The sequence below is a fragment of the Mustela nigripes genome, chromosome 5, assembly GCF_022355385.1.
Source record: "Mustela nigripes isolate SB6536 chromosome 5, MUSNIG.SB6536, whole genome shotgun sequence".
Lineage (NCBI taxonomy): Eukaryota > Metazoa > Chordata > Mammalia > Carnivora > Mustelidae > Mustela > Mustela nigripes.
Genome location: NC_081561.1, coordinates 78933441 through 78953552, shown reverse-complemented (window position 1 = coordinate 78953552; position 20112 = coordinate 78933441). Strand labels below are relative to the sequence as shown.

The window sequence follows — 20112 nt, the reverse complement described above, 5'->3', positions numbered from 1 at the left end:
CTCTCTCCTTTCTCCACACCTGCAGCTCCCTCTCTCCCTTCTGCCAATAGCAAACCCAGCTCCTCACTAGGGTTGTGCCCTTCCTATGTCTTCAGTGTGGCCTCTTCTCTACACTTAGTTATGGAGTTTTTTCTTCCTGTCTTCAGTTCATTTTCTGGGTTATTTACACTGATGTGTATGTTATCGAGTGTGTCTGTGGGACAAGGTGAGCTTAGAGTCCTTTCTGCCATCTTCCCTGAAAATTTTTAAGGGAATGTTTTAAAGTCAGCTGTTAGCTGGACATTTTAGGTAAAGTTAGTGATTTTGTTCTTAGCTTTGCTCACAGTTAAACCTATAGCATTTCTGTAGTTATATGTTCTGAAATCTGGAGACCTGTAGAATTATGTATTTTAAGATAGCAATTTGGTTTGGAATGAATAAATTTATAGCTGTGTGGGATTTAATGAAAGAATTCAATTGATCAAATACTTTACTGAATTAGGATATGGGCTTTTAATGGTGACTTTATTAGTTTTTTACATTGTAAAAATACATCCCCAAATGTTAAGTTGGTTGAAAACTCACACAGATTTTGTTTTTGTTGCTAAGAAGACACTCCATTCTTTCAGCAGGCCTTGCAGGTGCTAACTAGGATCCCATTTCATAGACCATGAATGGAGAAATACACTGTCTCTTTCATAATATTTGGGGGTTATCCTGATTGAAGCGGAAGTAGGTTCTTTTCAAACTTAGAAGCAATTTTGGAAAAAGGAGTTGTGAACTGATCCCCATTGCTCCTGTATCTTTTTCTCCATTAACCACCTCTGAATATACATTTTGCTTGTTTTGTTAAGCAGAGGAGCTTTACATAAATGGGAATTTATGTAAAGAGAAACCATTTTTCTCTTGCCAAAATGCTGAATGACCATTCCAAGAATGTGTTATTGCTGTATTTGTAAAGAGGCAGTTGGGTTATTTCTCATCAAGTCGGGCACTCTTGTTTATGGTCACTTTTGGTAACTCTCTGTGGTTTTGATGTTATAATTCATGTGCTGGTTAGGGATTTTGAATGCAGATTTATTGCTTGGGTTTCTTTGTAATATAAACTCTATAATAACCTAAGGGGGAAATTAGCTGGTTTAACCCAATGATTTCCAGAACTTGAGGAAATAAGTTCCATTACATTTTATGATTCCTTTGGTATATTAATTTTAAAAAAATCAGAAAGAACACCAACTCTGGCCTTCATTGCTCTTAAATGCCTCATATCTTTTATAAGCCAAATTCATTTCCTCTAGCTCCCATCTCCCCATGAATGAAACTTTGGGGGCTATCATGTAAAGTTCAGTCCCATGTGGTTTATATAAGTAATATGCTCATTTTACACACTGGAAATTTCAGGTGAGGTGTTATTTATGGGAATAGATTCTAAAGCTAGGAAGTATATTTAAGCACACATTCTTGGACATATTTACAGAAAAATAAACATTTTAAATCCAGTAACAGCAAAGAAATTCTTGATGGAGTAGATAAGACTCACCTGGGAAACCACCAACAAACACAGGGTCATTTGTATCAGCTGATGTAGAGGCTTGGTTTGGGCTCTGGGCTTCCACTTGATTCCCATCTACTGTAAGCTCAATGCGGTGTTTGATCTTGTTGGCTGTGACTTTATGCCACTTTCCATCACACAAATGCCCTGGGATCCCAGCATCATAGACAGCAGTGAATCGGCCGGCACCATTGTCCACATGAAACATAAGCTAGAAAGTAGGAAATCAAACAGTCACAGAGGGTATCATCAGAAAGTTATCATGATGTCATGATGGTTCACATAGCAAAAATTGTTATGTTTCTAGGAGAGTCATCACCCGGAAGAGTTAGAAATGTATATATCTGGGGCATTTTAAAACTTAAAAAAAAATGTTGGCCGAAGTTAAAATACAAATTTAATAACCAGGAGTCACAAATTATGTTTTTTGCTTCTGGGCATTGTTGGGAGCAATAGGCAAGATGTGTGAGACTCATAATAATTCTGCTTTCAGAAAATGTGACATATAATTTGAGGCTAGCTGACCAAAAAAAAAAAAAGGACCTCATATGCACAGGGACAAATCCTACCATAGATCTTTATAGAGTGTGAGGGTTCTTAATGAACCTTACAAAATTTCTTAAAAGATGTTTAGAGTGATTCATTCATTCGATTTACAAATTCATTTTAGAGGATTATTTTTTTTAAAATGTAAGCTTTTGATGTTTTAATTGCATATATTCTTTTTTCCTTCATGGATTCCATTTTATATGCAGGATTGAGAATAACATCAATTACTTTCCTGGGCAGGCTTCATGTCACAGTGCCAAAGACTTTGAGCCAGGAGGCCAGTTAAATTCTTAACAATGAAAAATTTAGATTGGAAGTTCATGTCTAAATGAGAAAAATCTGTTTTCAGTAACATGGCACAGTCCCTGAAATTTGAGATGACAGAATTCTTTTGAAGCTGATGAAGGAAAGAAACATATTGAAACATTAAAAACACTCAGTCTGGCAACACATTTGACAAGGTAAAAGAAAAACACAAGGGTTTTAAAAAGAAGATGGCAAACTGCAATAGGTGAAAAGTTTGTAAATTAAATGTAATGTAAAGATTAAGATTTTACTACATTGGGTAGAGTTTGTAATAGCAGGACTTGGTGAGAAATACACATGCATCGTATTGGAACTTGTTACCCCAACAAATTGATAATAACAGTGGTTGTAAGCAGGCGATGAAATGAAGCTTACTCTAAGATGTAGTGAACGTGTTTGAAAATCTGCAAAGCTATTAGCCTCCCGCCTTCACCTTTTTCTGTTTTGCCTCTGATGATGGTTTAAAGACAGGAGGGGGAGAGGAGGCAACGGAAAGCATATTTGAGGTTACCATGTGGTCTTTCTTCTTGGGAGGCCACAACACTATATGAGTGGAAATATGACCAGAGATGTAGTATGATTCCTATTTAAGAGCCAGAGAGAAAACTTGGGTAACTTCTTGCTTTGTCTGCCTCTTTACCTGCTGCCTGTACAAAGTATATCCACTGGTCATTTCGTTGCAGGATGCTGTTCAAAGGCAGCCAGGGACTGGAGATGTGTTTAGAATTAGCTTACCCATTGTGAGCAAATTGACAAAATTTATTATACTAATATAAATTTAGTATAAATCTGCACTTTGTTTGAAATGGTATCAAGATGCTTTTCAATAACCACTGAGAAAGTGGATTGTCAGTTGGCCACCTTGACTTCTTAGAAGTGCCTACTGGGTTAGTAGAGGCAAAGACTGATTTTAGACAATGCAGGCCTCTCCTCTTTTTTTCCATTGGAATCTATAGTTTTACATACAGGGTATTCATGTACCTTTAACAACACAGTAAGAGCCAGAGATCTAAAACCATCTGGCCCATTATTCGTTAACACAGTTGGCTTACTGTAGAATTAGCACATCAAGAGTTTACACTGGTCTACAGAGTAAGTACGCTGAAAACACACATTAGAGATAACCTAGATGGATGGAAAGATATAATCTAGTTTCTCCCAACAAAGAACACAGTAGGGCTTCACAAAGAGGTTCTTACATATGAACAACACTATTGTGAGGAAATCAGAAACAGTTCAAAAACTGACACTCACCTTTTCATCAATCATTTCAATACCCATTCCATCCATTTTCTGACTGCTGATTCCCAGAAGAACTCCAGTGGTTCTAGTTGTGCGGAACTCAAATTCTACAAGAAGGTCCAATCCTACTTTGAATGCACCAACTGTAAAATGAAGATTTTTTTTTTTTTAAATCATGAATTATAGTTTAGGGATTGTTAATTCAAATTCGTACAAAGCCGTGGTTTAGATTTCATCAGTTCAGATGTCAGTCAATTATAATAAGTTTCAGACTCTGTTATGGCCCATACTTCCAACTACTGTATCATATGACACACTTTATAGTTAGTGCTTATTTTCTTGGTTGCCTTCCCTCCTGGCATGTAAGTTCTGGGAGGGAAATTTTATTTTTGTGCCTACCAAAGTATCTGGCACACGGGGAGGTTTAATACATAGTTGTTGAATAAATAAATGGGTGAACCCACACTGAGATTAACTCAAAGAATCTCATAGCACTATATGGTTATGATAGAAGTCCTACTGTTAGATTAAGTCTAGCATTTCAGTGATTATTCAGTAAGATTTTACCAGGTCACTCTAAGATTACTATGCCACAGTGATCTGAAAGGGTTCAAACTTTCCCATTTTATTAATAAAGAAAGGAATTACAAGCACAGTTTTGAAGGAATAGAATCTGGGACACAAATAGATGTTTGCCAGTTCATCCAGGCAAGATTTTTCTATAATTTCCTATATTTGATACATTATTTAATCTTTTAGAGAATATTTAAGACCTGCCTCTTAGAAACAAAATCATTCATTAAGAGCAGGCTAGACCACATGAATTGCATGGGTGCTAGGGAAGAATTCATGGAAACTTTCTGCATGTCCTCTATTTATTAGGCAAGAAATAAGTGCTGTGTGTAACCACCGTTGTCTCTTGTGAAGGGTAGTGTCACTTATGTGAAAAACTTGTTGTTCTACTCAGAACCTTGATGGCTTTGCAATGTGCACAGGTGGATTTGGAGCAGATTTCAAGAGAAAAAGAAGCAATTGTTCTGCAAAATAAAACAGAAAGTGCTTGTTTTTAATCCCTGAAAGGGAGAAGTAAGGAACAACATGAAGCAGTTCAGCTGAAGACAGAGAGAGTGAAGTGGCCAGCAAAAGCCACAGTGATTGGGTAGATAAAAAGTTTTTAAAGGTTTAATTGAAGTTGTATCTTTCCAGTGACATAAACTTTTCTAACTGCCCAAGTCTTATATAAATTGTATTACACTCTCCATTGAGGGGATGGCAGGAGTTGTTGGAAATTGGTGAGGCTCCTCATTTTCTGGTCCAGTTTGATCCAGAACCAAAAGAGCCCAGGCAGAATGGCAAGTCAGTATATCAACCACTGAACCTTGCCATCAAATTTGACTAAGAGAATACCAGCCATCTGTGACTTTGCAGAAATCTTGGGGAAGACTGGATTTTCACTGCACGTACAATATTGGACTCATCATTACTGCCAGTGTTTTAATGTTTAACGTATCCTTTTTTAATTTCTTTTCTGCTTCTGGTATAGGTGAAATGTCCCACTTTTACTCTTTGTTCGAGGGCCCTGCCCCTCCATCTCTGAAAACTTTTGCATGTAATTCCTGATTTCCCCAACCAAGATTAATTTTTCTTCTAAATATCCACAGAAAATTGCTTGTATGTCTTTTATAGTTTTAAATATTTTTTATTTGACTTCTTATGATTTCTGAACAGACCAATACTTACCTATTGATAGGATATTTTTGAAGGAAGGAACAATACCTTATTTACTTCCATTTCCCATTATAACTTCTATATATTATGTGTGCATTAATTCTTTTCTAAAAATAAATGCATGTATCTATGGTAACCCTAGGACTAAATAGGCTATGTTAATAGTCTATGTTAATGCCTTTTTTGGTTATTATATAGAATTTATTTTCTTTCCTCTTTTCCAAATTGTGCATTTAATATCAGAGATCCAGACTTGGTCTGGAAATGCTCACTAGAAGGGGCAGATCCTTAAAGTCAGGGGAAAAGGACGAGCCATCATCACCATCAATGAGACATAGACACTAGTATGTGTGTATTGGGTGTATGAGTGGGTGATTATGACATGAAGACTCACAAAGAATTGAAGAGAGGAAGAAAGAAAAATGCTATCTCATTTTCAGAAAGGTAGACAGGGAAAACTGGAAAGTAGATAAATTACATGTGTAAACATATAGACCTTATTGTAGAACTAAATTTATTTTGATATTGATCTCTAGGGAAGAAGATGAAATAAACTTTCCAAATAGCCTTTTACTTTCTTTTTTCTTAGTTTGCCTAAGAATAAGATACCTTAATGTTTGACATTTTTATTACTTCTATACATTTTTATTTCTGATTTAGGTATACTAATTTAAGAAACCCAGGGCTTTTATTTTCCCCTATAAGCAAGAAGTTAATATTGGTACATACTCAATATTCAACAGGAAAAAAATGGGAGTGCCTTACCTGCTTTGGCAAAACCTGTTCCATCAAAATATGTTCCTTTCTGAGCATTAGCAAAACATGTTCCAACATGGAAGCTGGAGGTTGGCTGTTCGAGGTCAGCGGGGGCCTCCACCATCTGAAAATTCCTGATGCAGCCATCAATGCTGTAGGTCACCTAAATATTCAGGTCAGAAAAAAACAAATATCAGGTTTTACCAGATCTTTGCCTTTATATGGAACTCAGCAATTTGTGGGGATGCTGTGTGCTTGCAATCATTGGCCAGTTGTCTTAAGGTAGCCCCCAAACTACCTGGAGCTGTACTATCACCCCAAGCTCCCCTCAAAAAGTGCAGAGAATCCTGTGCTGTGCTTTTCCACTAGGATTTATCTTTCCTGTGTCTAGATTGTTCTGATATTCTAAATAGTGTACACTGTGTCTCTAATGTGACCTCTGGTTTGCAGAACTATGTGCTCCATGTGAATATCATAACTTTTAATTAGTCTCTTATGCTGGATCTGGTCCAAGATGGTGTGATGTAGGAAGATCCTGAACTCACTTCCGTGGACCCACTAAATCTATAACTGCTTATGAAGCAATTCCTCCCGTAGAAGAATCGAAGGCTGACCGCATAGCACAACGAAAGGTAAAGAGAATGGCAAGAGACATAGCAATGAAGGGAACCTCTACCCCTAACACTATGAATAGCTGTGGTGAGGGATAGTGCTGAGGGACTGAGAACAGATTCCTCTACAGAAAAAGAGCAACTAGTACCTAAAAGGTTCAGCTCCAGAATGCTGCCAAATGGCTGGGGAGCTGCTGGAACTCTCTGGGTCAGTGGTCTGGTCTAGTGAGAGCCATAGTTTATGTTCCCCTCTACCCTTTTTTAAAATTTTTAAAAGAATTTATCTACTTATTTGACAGAGTGAGATATGGAGGGAAAGGAAGAAGCAGGCTTCCCACCGAGCAGGGAGCCTGATGTGGGGCTTGATCCCAGCACCCTGAAGGCGGATGCTTAACAACTGAGCCACCCCAGTGCTCCTGTTCCCCTTCCATGTTGATAGCATGGAGGACAGCAGGAGCCTCCATGAAGCCCCAGGCCCATAAATTACACCAGCTCCAGCTGTCCCACCGAGACGACCCCAGGGTAATACACACCTGGTCAGTGCTACCACTGGTCAGTGCTCCCTCTAGCTCCAGCAGTCAAACCAAGATTACACAGGAGCAAAGCATATTGAAACACTCCAGGCCTGTACTACCTCAGCTCCAGATGGCATGCTAGGGCACCCCCAGCACAGACCACTCCAAGATCTTCTGACTGATGCCTGACTGAGCACCCCCAGGGTGCTCCCTGCACTGAGTGCCCCAGGAACCACCAGGCCATGCTTGGCTCACTTCCAGCTGTTCCACCAGCGGACCCCCCCATGGGGAGCACCCCAGGACTCTCCAGCCTGTATCCAACTTCAGCTCTAGCCACCCTAGGACGGCCCCCTCTGCAGAAAGTCCCCCAGCTTATACCTGCTTTAGCTGTCCTGCCAGGGTGTCCTCAGCACAGAGAGCCCTGGGAACTCCTGGATCGTACATACTTTGGCTTCAGTTGTCCTATCAGAATAGGAACCTCAGGACCACCCCAGCACATACCCAGTTCAGCTCCAGCACAGAGTGCCTTGTGACCCCTAAGCCCATGCCAGCCAGCAAGAGTCACCAGGAACACACAGTCTGCACAGGGGATGACCATACATAAGACCATTCCTTACAATTTAGGAGAAGTAGCTGTTCTGAAACACAAAGTCAAGCAAAATGGGGAAAAAGAAATATGTTCCAAACAAAAGAACAAGGCAAAACTTCAGAAAAAGAACTACATGAAATAGAGATAAGCAAGATGCCTAATGAAGAGTTTTAACTAATGATTGTAAAGATACTCACTGGACTGGAGAGAAGAGTGGAGAAGAACTCAGTGAAAACTTCAACAGAGATGGAAAATATAAAAAGGACCAAATCAATTTTGAAGAATATAATAACTGAAATGAAAAATACATTAGAGGGATTAACAGGAGATAAACAGAGGCAGAAGAGAAGATCAGTAATTTGGAAGATGGTAATGGAAAACACCTAGGCTAACAGAAAAAAGGAAAAAGAATTTTTAAAAAATAGGATAGGTTAAGGATCTCTTGGACGACATTAAGCAAATAAACATTTGCATTATAGGGGTGGCAGAAAGCTTCCTTAACCAAGGAAAGGAAATAGACTTCCAGGTTCTAGAAACACAGATAGTTCTAAACAATAATTAAAATGCCAGAGATTAAAGATAAAGAGAGAATTTTTAAGAGGAGCAAGAGAGAAGCAAAATTATGTACTAGAAAAATCTTATGGGTCTTATCTGCTGATTTTTTAGTAGAAATTTTGCAAGCTAGAAGGGAGTGACATGATATATTCAAAGTGTGGAAAGAAAAATAAAACTTATAACTTATAATAATACTCTACCCAGCAAGATTATCATTCAGAATTGAAGGAGAGAAAAAAGAGTTCATCATCACTGAAGTGGCCTTGTAAGAAACGTTAAATGGACTTCTTTGAAGGGTAAGGGCATAATTAGATGTAAGAAAACTATGAATAAAAACAGGTAAAATATGACAGCATAGACATAAAGTGTGGAGGAGGGAGTAAATATTTTCCTTTAGAATGTGTTTGACTTTAAATGGTGATCAATAGAGACTGTTATGTACTTGAATATTACATGTGACCCTCATGGTAACCACAAACCCCAAACATATAATAGATACACAAAAATATAAAGAGAAAGCCAGCCATGACACTACAAAGAGTCGTCAACAACAAAGAGTGCAATAGAAGAAAGAAATAGAGAACTATGGAAACAATGAGAAAGCAATTAACAAAATGGCATTAAGTACATATTTAATTATGTTAATATAAATGACCTAAATGCTCCAATCAAAAGACAGAGAGTGGCAAAATGGGTAAAAAAAAGCAAGACCCATTATTTGTTTTATACAAGACACTCACTTCAGACCTAGAAACACTTACAGACTGAAAGTGAAGAGATGGAAAGAGCTATATGGTGCAAATAGAAGAGGAAAAAAAAGCCAGGGCAGGGGTATCTATAATTAAACAATACAGACTTTAAAACAAAGACTAACAGGAGACAAAGAAGGACATCACACAATGATAAGGGATCAACCCAGCAAAAGGATATAACAATTGTAAATATATATATTCACCCAATATCATAGCATCTAAGTACATAAAGCAGATATTAACAGACATAAAAGGAGAATTGACAGCAATACAATAATAGCAGGAGATTTTCATACCCCACTTATATCAACAAATACATCATCCAGGATGAAAATAGGGAAATAGTGTCTTTGAAGGACATACTAGATCAGATGGACATAACAAATATACACAGAACATTCCATCTCAAAACAACAGAATACACACTCTCTTTAAGAGCAAATGAAATATTCTCTAGGATAGATCACATGTTATGCCACAAAATATGATTGGAGACTGACATCATTTGCATCTTTTCTGGTCACATGGTATAAAGCTAAAAAAACGTCACAAGAAAAAAATTGAAAAAAAAATGTGGACACTAAACAGCTTGCAACTAAACAACCATCAGGTTACTGAAGGTATTAAAAATGAAAATGAAGGGGTGCCTGGGTGGCTCAGTGGGTTAAGCCTCTGCCTTTGGCTCAGGTCATGATCCCAGGATCCTGGGATCGAGCCCCACATCGGGCTCTCTGTTTCAGCAGGGAGCCTGCTTCCCCCTCTCTCTCTGCCTGCCTTTCTGCTTACTTGTGATCTCTGTCAAATAAATAAATAAAAAATCTTAAAAAAAAAAAAAAGAAAATGAAAATACAATGGACACAGCAAAATCAGTTCTAAGGGGGAAATTTATAGCAATTGATAGGCCTACCTCACGAAAAATAATCTCAAGTAAAAAATCTAACCTTATGTATAAAATAACTAGATAAAGAACAAATAAGAACAAAAGTGAAGAGAAGAAAGGAAGTGATAAAGATCTGAGCAGGAATAAATGAAAGAGACAAAACAATAGAAAAGATCATGGGGTGCCTGGGTGTCTCAGTCAGTTAAGTATCTGCCTTCTGCTCAGGTCATAATCCCAGGGTCCTGGGATAAAGCCCTGCATCAGGCTCCTTACTCAGCAGGGAGTCTACTTCTCTCCCTCTCCCTACCTGTTGCTCCCCCTGCTTGTGCTCTCTCTGCCAAATAAATAAATAAAATCTTAAAAAAAAAAAAATCAATGAAACCAAGAGCTGATTTTTTTGAAAAGGTAAATAAAACTGATAAACCTTTAACTGGACTCACCAAGAAAAAAAGAGTACCTAAATAAAATCAGAAATGAGACAGAACAATTGATACCACAGAAATACAGAGGATTATAAGAGACTACTATGAAAAATTATATGCAAACACATTGGACAATTTAGAGAAATGGGCAAATTCTGAGAAGTAGACAATCTTCCAAAACTGAATTAAGAAGAAACAGACAATCTGGAGAGACCAATTGCTAGTAAGAAAATTGAATGTGTAATCAAAAGCTACCAACAAACAAAGTCTTAGACCAGGTGGCTTCGCAGGTGAATACTACCAAACATTTAAAGGAGAGTTAATATAATATACAGAAGATATATAATTAATATATAATTCCTCTCAAACTATTCTAAATAGTAGAAGAGGAAGGAACATTTTCAAATACATTCTATGAGGCCAGCATTACCAGACAAATACCTAAACCAGACAAATATGCCACAGAAAAAAGGAGAACTATAGGCCAATTATCTCTGATGAACATAAAAGCAAAAAATCCTCAACAAAACATTAACAATCCACATTTCATGGCATATTAAAAATACAATCAAATAGGACTTATTCTAGGGATGCAAGAGTGGTTCAAAACCATTCAAAAACCAACATATACTACCTTTAACACAATGGAGAATAAAAATCATTTAATCCTCTCAATAGATGCAGAAAAAACACTTGATAAAATTCAACATCTGTTAATAAAAACTCTTAACAAGGTGGGTTAGGAGGGAACATACCTCAACATAACATAATAAAGGTCATATATGAAAAACCCAGAATTAAGGTACATAGGGTGAAAAACTGAGAGCTTTTCTCTAAGATCAGGTTCAAGACCAGGATGTCCATTCTTGACACTTTTATTCGACATAGTACTGAGTATCCTAGCCACTGCAATCAGGCAAGAAATAAAAGGTGTCCAAATTGGTAAGGAAGAAGTTAAACTGTTAAACTGTCATTACTTGCAAATCACATCCCATAAAAAAAACAAAAAAAAACAAAAACAAACAAACAAACAAAAAAACCCAAACCCTTAAAGACTCAGCCAAAAAAATTATTAGAAGAAATGAATACAGTAAAATTACAAGATACAAAATTAATACCCAGAGATTAATTGCATTTTTATATACTAATAAAAAAGTAGCAGAAAGAGAATTTAGAAAATAATTCCACTTACAACTGCAATAAAAAGAATAAAATACCTAGGAATAAACTTAACTGATGAGGTAAAAGACCTGTACTCTAAAAACTGTAATGCACTGATAAAAGAAACTAAAGATGACACAAACAAATGGAAAGATATTCTGTGTTCATGGATTGAAGAATTAACACTGTTAAATAAATACTGTTAAAGTATCTACAGATTCAAGGCAATCCCTGTCACTTTTCACAAAAGTAGGACAAATAATACTAAAAATTTACTGTATGGGACCACAAAAGACTCCAAATAGCCAAAGCATTCTTAAGAAGGAAGAACAAAGCTGTAGGTACCAATTCTAGATTTCAAGGATACTACAAAATTTTAGTAATCAGAGCAGTATGACACTGGCACAAAAGTAGACACATAGTTCAATGGAAAAGAACAGAGATTCCAGAAATAATCCCACACTTATATGGTCATTTAATCTAAAACAAGCAAGAATATACCATGGGGAAAAAAACTGCCTCTTTAAAAAGGTTACTGGGAAAGCTGGACAGCAACATGTAAAAGAATGAGACTGGACCACATAACACCATACACATGAATATACTTCAAATGGATTAAAGACCTCAGTGTGAGACCTGAAACCATATAACACCTAGAAGCAGTAATTTCTCTGACATCAGCCACTGCAGTATCTTTCTAGATATGTCTCCTTAAGCAAGGGAAACAAAAACAAAAATAAACTATTAGGACTACACCAAAATAAAAAGCTTTTGCACAGCAAAGGAAACCATCAAGAAAATGACAAGGCAACCTATTGAATGGGTGAAGATACTTGTAAATGATATAGCCAATAAGGGGTTTATATCCAAAATGTATCAAGAATTTATGCAACTCAACACCAAGAATAATCCAATTAAAAATGGGCAGAGGATATGGGTAGATAGTCTTCCAAAGAAGACATACAGATGGCAAGCACACACACTATGTTTTTTGCAGAATTATTTACAACTGCCAAGACAGGAAAGCAAGCTAAGTCTATTATAGATGAATAAAGAAGATGGTATTTAAATATAATGGAATATTACTGAGCCATAAAAAGAACGAGATCTTGCCATTTATGCAACATGGATGGAGCCAGAGGGTACTATCTAAAAGAAATAAAGTAGAGAAAACAAATATCATATGATTTCACTTATATGTAAGATCTAAAAAGAAACAAAGAACCCAAAACAAATAAATGAATGAACAAACAAAAAGCAGAAACAGACTCGTAATAATAGAGAACAAATTGATGGTTGCCAGAGGGGTGGAGGTTGGAGGATGGGCAAAATGTGTGAAGAAGAGCAGAAAGTATAGACTTCCATAAATGGAATGAAGAAGTCATGGGAATAAAAGGTATGGCATAGGGAATATAGTCAATGATATCACAATAGCGTTGTATAGTGCCAGATGGTTCTATACTTGTTGGGAGCATAGCATAATGCATAAATTTGTCGAAATACATGTGTACCTGAAACTAATGTAACATTATGTGTCAACTATACAATTAAATAAAATTTTAATTAGCCCCATATGTTTCTATTAATAGTTTAGTAACCTTACTAAATATACATTTTGTCATAATCTAATTTCCAATTCCATTTGGGAAGGAGCATTAAGTTCGGCTTAGTGCTTCTTCCTTAGGAAAATCTAATGAAAACAGTGAACTCTTTTCTAAGAAAAAGCACATGCACTTAGAGCTTGTAAGTTTGCATGAAGCATTTAGAGTTTAAGGGCCATAAAAATAATGCAATCATACTGTGCTCCACTCTATTTCATCTGGTTTTAGGGACACATGATAATCACTCTTGCCACTCTCCAGAGACTCTTATTTTGATAGGCCTGGGTAGCATATCCAAAAAGTAAGAAAGGAACATATTCCTGATTACCCACAAGGGGAGCCAAAGGCTGAGAATTACAACTATGATGAACAGAGGTCTTTGATGAAGAACAATGCTGCATTATCACATGATCTGAGTATAGAAATGTAATACATTTCTTTTTAATATATTCTCCAAAAACACTGATTCCCCTTTGTTTCTTAAAATCATGCTCTCCAAAGGAAACCAGGACACATAGTCCGACAAAACACATTGTGAACACTGGTTTATAACGTGTGAACTTTAAATTTTGAATCCTGTACTGTACTCTAAACACTGCAGTGCAATACTGGACAAATGCAGTTTAAGTAACCGCATCTCTCAATATTTGTGAAATCTCTAGTCCTGAAACAATATTATCATCATTATCTTCCTTGTTTTCTAGTGTTTCTATATGCTTTGTACTCCTCCAAACACTTTCAGTGTAATACCCCATTTAATCTTTAGAGTAACCTTGTTTGTTTGGTACTATTATCCTAGTTTACAAAAGAAGGAACTGTGTCAAAGGAAGATTAAATAACTTGCTGCAGACCACACAGCTAGTTAATAATTAAGTAGGTGTTCAAACCTAGGGTCCACACTCTTTGGTGATATTACCTCTCCTAGTCAAATCTGTCTAGGAAACCTGTCACTTCTCCGAAAAGACGATTTCCTATTCACCTCTAAGTGGTCAGGGGCCAATATGATCTAATAATTGAACATACATACATGACCCAAGTAGTTATTTAATCCACACACACACAATGAATAAATTAGACTCTTACTGGACCAATTCTTCGGGTAGTGTAATTGATGGGTAGCCCACCAACATACAGCATTCCCACAACATCCAGGATATCCGCTTTCTTGGGGCTGACAGTTCTGTTGGAGGCATCATCCACATAAATAATTCCTTCTTGTTTAATTCGCACGATCTTAATCTACAAAAAGAAGAGGAGTCCTTAAAGCCAATCATGGATAAATTTCAATTATGCAGAGTGTAAATGTAGGAACTTTTTGGATCTTTGTCAGGGGAAAAAAAAATGAAAGAATTTACTAAGTACCCAATATGTGTGAAAACCATAAGTGAAATTAAACCAGTTTTTACAGACTATTCCATACTCTGTCTTTTCCATGACTACCATCTCCAAAAGGGTACAAAATCATCCTGGGTGAGTTTTAGATTAAAGACTTTTTGAGAGGTTGCCAAGGGAGCCCATGTATCAGGAGGCATGCGTGTTGCCAGGAGCCTTGCCGATTGGGAGCCCTGTCTTGAATTAAGTGGGTTGCAAAAATCATGTCTGGTTTTAAACATGCATTCGTTTGAGCGAAGCCTGCTCTCCGCCCCCCCCCGCCCCATACAATTTCAGACCTGCTACATCCCTCTGTCTTAATAGGCACTTCTCCCTCAGAATGGAAGGAGCACATCAAGGCTGCACAGCCGTTTCCACAGCAGTCTCGATCAGTACAAAGGGAGGGAGGAAGATGGCCAGCTCCCTGATGCTGAAATTTCAGTAGTGGGGTGAATTCTCTTTGGGTGCAGGGCAAAATCGGGGCTGTCAAGACTGGCTTGGGTGTAAAAAAAAAAAAAAAAAAAACTTGAATCTGAGTTTAGGGAAAGGAAAGGGTGACCCAGTCTAATGCTGGAGTACAACAATGGTTTAAAATGAATCTACATCAGGCTTAGAATAATTAAGACCTCATTTTACATTTACCTATTCTGGTTTGGGAAGCAATTGTTAAAAAACAAATCTTCGAAAATAAATCCCTCCTTTCTTAATCCCACAGGCATTGTGGACCAACAATATGTCAGTTTTTCAAGTGTCCTGTTTATTCTATTAGCCAGAGAGGAGAATGAGCCTTAATGAGAGCTCCTTCATGAAGATCTGTATTTGCCACTTATAAGTTCCCAGACAAACAGGAAGATTCCGTTTCTTATTTCCAAGATAACAAGTTGATTGACTTTCCATTTTTATTGTATTTTTTCAGGTTCTCTGCCTTTCTATAGGATATGCCAAGGCACAGTATGTTAATATATAAAATCCACCACCTAATAATATCAAACTCTCAAAATTAAACATTTCATTGGTCTGCCGAGGGAAGCTTTACTGAATAGGCGATCACAGGTGCAGAAAGAAATTCTGAGTTTTCGTTTTCATCAGGCAGTATATTATCTATTTGCAGTCATGCCAAAGAGGACAGTAAGCTGGCAGATGAGCCTTCTGTGCCCATAATAGTACCGGTTTCTGGGTGTAAGGCCAGTGTTTCAAAAGTTGTTCCAAATGGCTATTGGTGGAAATGCAGCCCTAGAGCCCTTTAAACCTGATCCAGCAGATTTTCAGACTCTTGGTTTTCACAGACCAGTATGGGGTATGATGGGGGAGGGGAACCCAAGTATTAGTGCCCATTTTTGTTTACCAGCTTTTAAGTTTGTCAAATATTATTTCACAAAAGAGAGGCAATTTTAGCACCTCAAAAGGAAGAAAATGTAATCTCGGAGTAAATATTACTCCTTTACATGGAAGACATAGAGCTTTAAGATTAACATGCTCCATCGTCTCCCATTTCTCACTGAGAGTAGCAAAAATGTCTTCAACGACCTGGCCGTGGCGGGGTGGGGTGGGGTGGGGGTGGGGGTGTGTGCTGCGGTGGAGAGGGACAGATGTTTGGGAACCACAGCTGTATAGCAATAATGGCATCTTGTGGTACCATGATGAAGCCTGTGAGTGACTGAACATAAACCTGTCCAGGTCCGATTACACTTCCCAAGGTTGGGCTGTTGTCTGTGCACCAGCTTTATTTTTAGCCTCAGCAGCATAAGAGTAGCATCGGAGTCAGGATCGGCCCTGGCAAAATTGTATCTGCACCAGGGGAATGCCAAAGGATGCCACCCAGCTTCCCCCTCAGGGGACACTGCTGACCTCCCATGGGCTATTATTACCTTGTGCCACTGACCATCGTTGATTTTGGTGGGGATCATGGTGTTGGTGTCCCCACTTCCCAAGTCATAACTGAAATAGGGAAATCCATTTCTCAGCTGAACGGTAGCAAAATCCGCGTGATTGATCCGAGCCATATAAAAAAGCAGGCCAGATTCAGCTTCAGTTCGCACTTCAAACTCGATTGTGAGGCTGGGAAATGAAAGCGTGCAAAATGAAACAGAGAAACAAAAGCATTCTTATTCTGAGATTAAGTTGCCTCCGTGGGTGAATTTTCATAAAGGCCAGTAAAACGTTCTCTGAGAGGAGGACTTTCCAGGTGATTTCCAAATCCACTTTTTCTGCTGATTTCCAAAACCGAGCTCCTTGGGCTCAGGCCAATAGAATTGGATTCTCTACTGTACTCTGTGAATTAAAAGGCTTACCGCGTTAATGAAAACGCATAGTTGATTAAAACTTGAATCAGCGCATATTCTCAGTCCTTGCGTTTATCAGTTCTTTCCCAATATCTCGGAAGAATACATACCGATTTTTAACTTTGGTGTCATCAAAGGCAATTGCAATGTGGCTATTTCTTGAAAGCCCAAACTGCTTGCTCCCTATCAAAAGAGCTGGTTCTGATTCTGTTCCACAAGGACCCTGCAAAATTACCCAGGAGAGAAAGAGGAGATTATGGACTCCGCTCTTTAAAAATTTAATCCTGTTATCTAAGTGTTTCTTCTATTTTCGCTTAATGTTCTTGTGTAATCTTACTGAAGCTCCTTAAGAGGAAAACTGGTCTCTTACATATCTCGGTACTTTACTACATAGTAGGCAGTTCCTGTGAAATGTTCAGTGAGTGGGAATCCATCTTCTTATACTGCGCCCTTGACTTGCCAAATCAATGTGCCCCAAAATATTTATGAAACAGTTCATGTTTTCATTACCCTCTAAGGGGGAAAAAAAAAAAAACTGTTGATGTTTATGAAAAAAACTGGAATTTCTTTTTCAGGTTTACTTTACTTACGAAGAGTTATACTCTTCGAAGATGGGATGGGGAAAATGACAAACTAGCCACCAAATTAGAAGAGGAGAAAAATGTGCTCCTTCTGGCCCTCCCCATTTCTCTCTCCCACTGTATTACTTTTTCTCGAAAATTATCACTCTACTAGAAGGCTTCCATGAATTTAGACTTTCAAGATGGTGTATCTAAACTTGCAAGTCAGGCCGTTCGGGCCCTGAGCCAGTTGCTAGGCAACCCAGTACATTTTTAATGTAACCTACCATATACCATTTCAACTGTCACTGTTCAAAGATCCACTTCCTGGGGTTCTTAGGAGGGAGAGCTTGGCGCAGGGCTGGCTTACTTGGTTTAATGCTCTGCTGTCACCATCTTGAGTTTCTTAATACTTTTTTGAAAAAGGGGCCCTGTATTTTCATTTTGCTCCCGGCCCTGCAAATGACATAGCCAGTCCTGGTTGTTTGGACTGTCTTTGGCCAGCATTACCCTTAGCTCAGTAGATAATCAAGGCTCCTCAAATGACTGAAGTTGTAATTCCTTCCTCTGTTCTCTGTTTTGACAAAAGCACTTGAAGTACAGGCTGCTTCTGCAGGCTTTGAGAACACGCCGTACATGAGAAAATAAATAACCTGCATACTCTCAAACAACACATCTGTTTTTAAGATCTGCACTTAATAGCTCAGAATGGGCCAGTGCCCCAGTGAGCGCTGACTCAGCAGAGGTTCCCAAACCGCCCAAGGCAGGCTTTTGATGCAGAATGTTCTCAAATAGAAGATGAGATGAATCATCAGTGCACAGGACATTCTTACTTGATGAGGAAAGGCCTTGCTCTCTTTTCTCTGGAGCTTAGTCAGACGGAGCACTCTGCCACAGCAGGTAAAAGGCTTTAAGTGTTTGAAATGCTATAAAATTGGTCTTCATGGAAGTATTTCCCTTCTTGCTTCCCCAGGAGATGGTCAGTTATAAAGAGCAGACTGTGGTAGAAATTCACACGGATATGCAAAAACCCAGTGGGTAGATCAGGAAAATGCTATTTATTCACACAGCTGAATGGCCTCTCTTGGAATCAACATGTGGCCCCTTTCTTATTACACTGCCTGTAAAAAGAGCCCAAATGGAAAGGCTTTGGTAGCTTAATGTCTCAGCTGGCAATGATGTCATTAATAGAATTGGGATCATTTATCAACCTCTTACCCTATTTCCTGGCACCCACATTAGTGGCCTGAAATCTCTAAGAGAATCCTCCCTGCTGTGAGTCCCTCCGGAGCAAAATTTGGCTAAAACATCTCTAACCTGTCAGCTCTGAAATCTGGGAAATTGGAAAGGTCAGTGGATGCTGAGGAATTAGGGAACCATGACATGTGGCTGAAAAGAAAGCCACCAGCAGGTTGTTATTGTTAAGCGTTGTGGTCACCTGTCTTGTTACTACATATAAATATTAATAGAACTTTTCTAATAGAATTTTTAATGATCCAGGTGGAATTACAGAGATTAGGTATTTTATTGGCAGTAGCTGTAGGTCATGGAGAACTTTGGTCTTTATGTATTTTGGGCTCTGAGGCCCCAACGCCACGAGAAGCTTGCTTGCTGATGGGCTGGACAGAGATTTCCAACATAGGTCCTGAGCCGATCAGCAGTTTTCTGTCACAACCTGTCAGATCTTCAAGAGGCTGACGACTCTACTTACATTATTTTAGGAAAATCTTTGATGAGGAAAGACTTTGTGAGGTTAAGAAGCACTACATAACATGGCCACTGGAAATTGAGGAAAAAGCCTACCTCCCTGAGGGGCCCCAGCCTCATTTTTGTAACAATTAGACCTTGAGCAGCAGGTAGAAGTGGTGGCTAAAAAAAGAGTGTCCTCAGACCGTCCAGTGTTGTGGAAGAGAGTGGTAACAAACGGGTCACTCTATTCAGTAACCTCGAAGTTTAAATCCTATATGCTAAGTCCATTGTATGTTAAGGACACCCAAATTGAGGTTTTCTATCAATTTGCAATAGGATGAATATTAAGGATATTTCTTGAATAAATCATCTATCACCTTCCTTCATAAAATACGCAGTTGGAAGAGGACTGAGAAATGCTAGGAGAGGAGAATTTTGTACGTATGCATTTTTGGATTTAAATGGGAAGACCATTTCCCAGCCTCATTTCTGGTCATGTTTTTGGTGCAGGTGTAGCCCTCTCCTCTCACTTGGTTAAAGACAAAAAGGACTGGATCTTGCCTGCTCTGCCTCACTTTCCCCAGGGTGAGTCTGAAATCAGGCCTGACTTGGGACACAGACCCCTGTGGTTTGCCTGGGGCTACTTTCCCCCCTACTCCCTAGTGCCCCTCACAAGGTCCAGCTGCTCCTCCTGCTGCTCAAGCATCTTTTTCTCCCCTCTAATATCTTAAAGGGAATTTGTAAGATGGAACAGAAAGTGCCCTGTGCTTTGCACACGAATAAGGTGATCTTATTTTTTCAATCTGCTTCTTAGCAAAATCCAAGCTAAGGAAGAGGGATATGAGAAGAGGGTCTTCTTCTTCTCTCTCTCTTTTTTTTTTTTTTTTTTAAAGATTTTATTTATTTATTTGACAGGCAGAGATCACAAGTAGGCAGAGAGGCAGGCAGAGAGAGAGGGAGGAGGAAGCAGGCTCCCTGCTGAGCAGAGAGCCAGATGCAGGGCTTGATCCCA

At 38.5% G+C, this 20112-nt stretch overlaps 1 protein-coding gene and 1 long non-coding RNA gene across 3 annotated transcripts in view; one reads left to right on the top strand and one right to left on the bottom strand.

Moving 5' to 3' along the window:
* LAMA2 (laminin subunit alpha 2) overlaps positions 1 to 20112 on the bottom strand; it is a 638355-nt gene that overhangs the window by 7415 nt on the left and 610828 nt on the right. The window contains exons 57-62 of the mRNA XM_059400698.1: positions 16962 to 17074; positions 16438 to 16627; positions 14282 to 14437; positions 6122 to 6275; positions 3641 to 3771; positions 1520 to 1742 (exon numbers count right to left, since the gene is read on the bottom strand). Of these exons, the coding sequence (XP_059256681.1) occupies positions 1520 to 1742; positions 3641 to 3771; positions 6122 to 6275; positions 14282 to 14437; positions 16438 to 16627; positions 16962 to 17074 (967 nt within the window). The remainder of the gene's footprint in view (positions 1 to 1519; positions 1743 to 3640; positions 3772 to 6121; positions 6276 to 14281; positions 14438 to 16437; positions 16628 to 16961; positions 17075 to 20112) is intronic.
* Positions 1 to 20112, top strand: part of LOC132018154 (uncharacterized) — a 75742-nt gene that overhangs the window by 52464 nt on the left and 3166 nt on the right. The gene's annotated exons all lie outside the window — the stretch shown is intronic.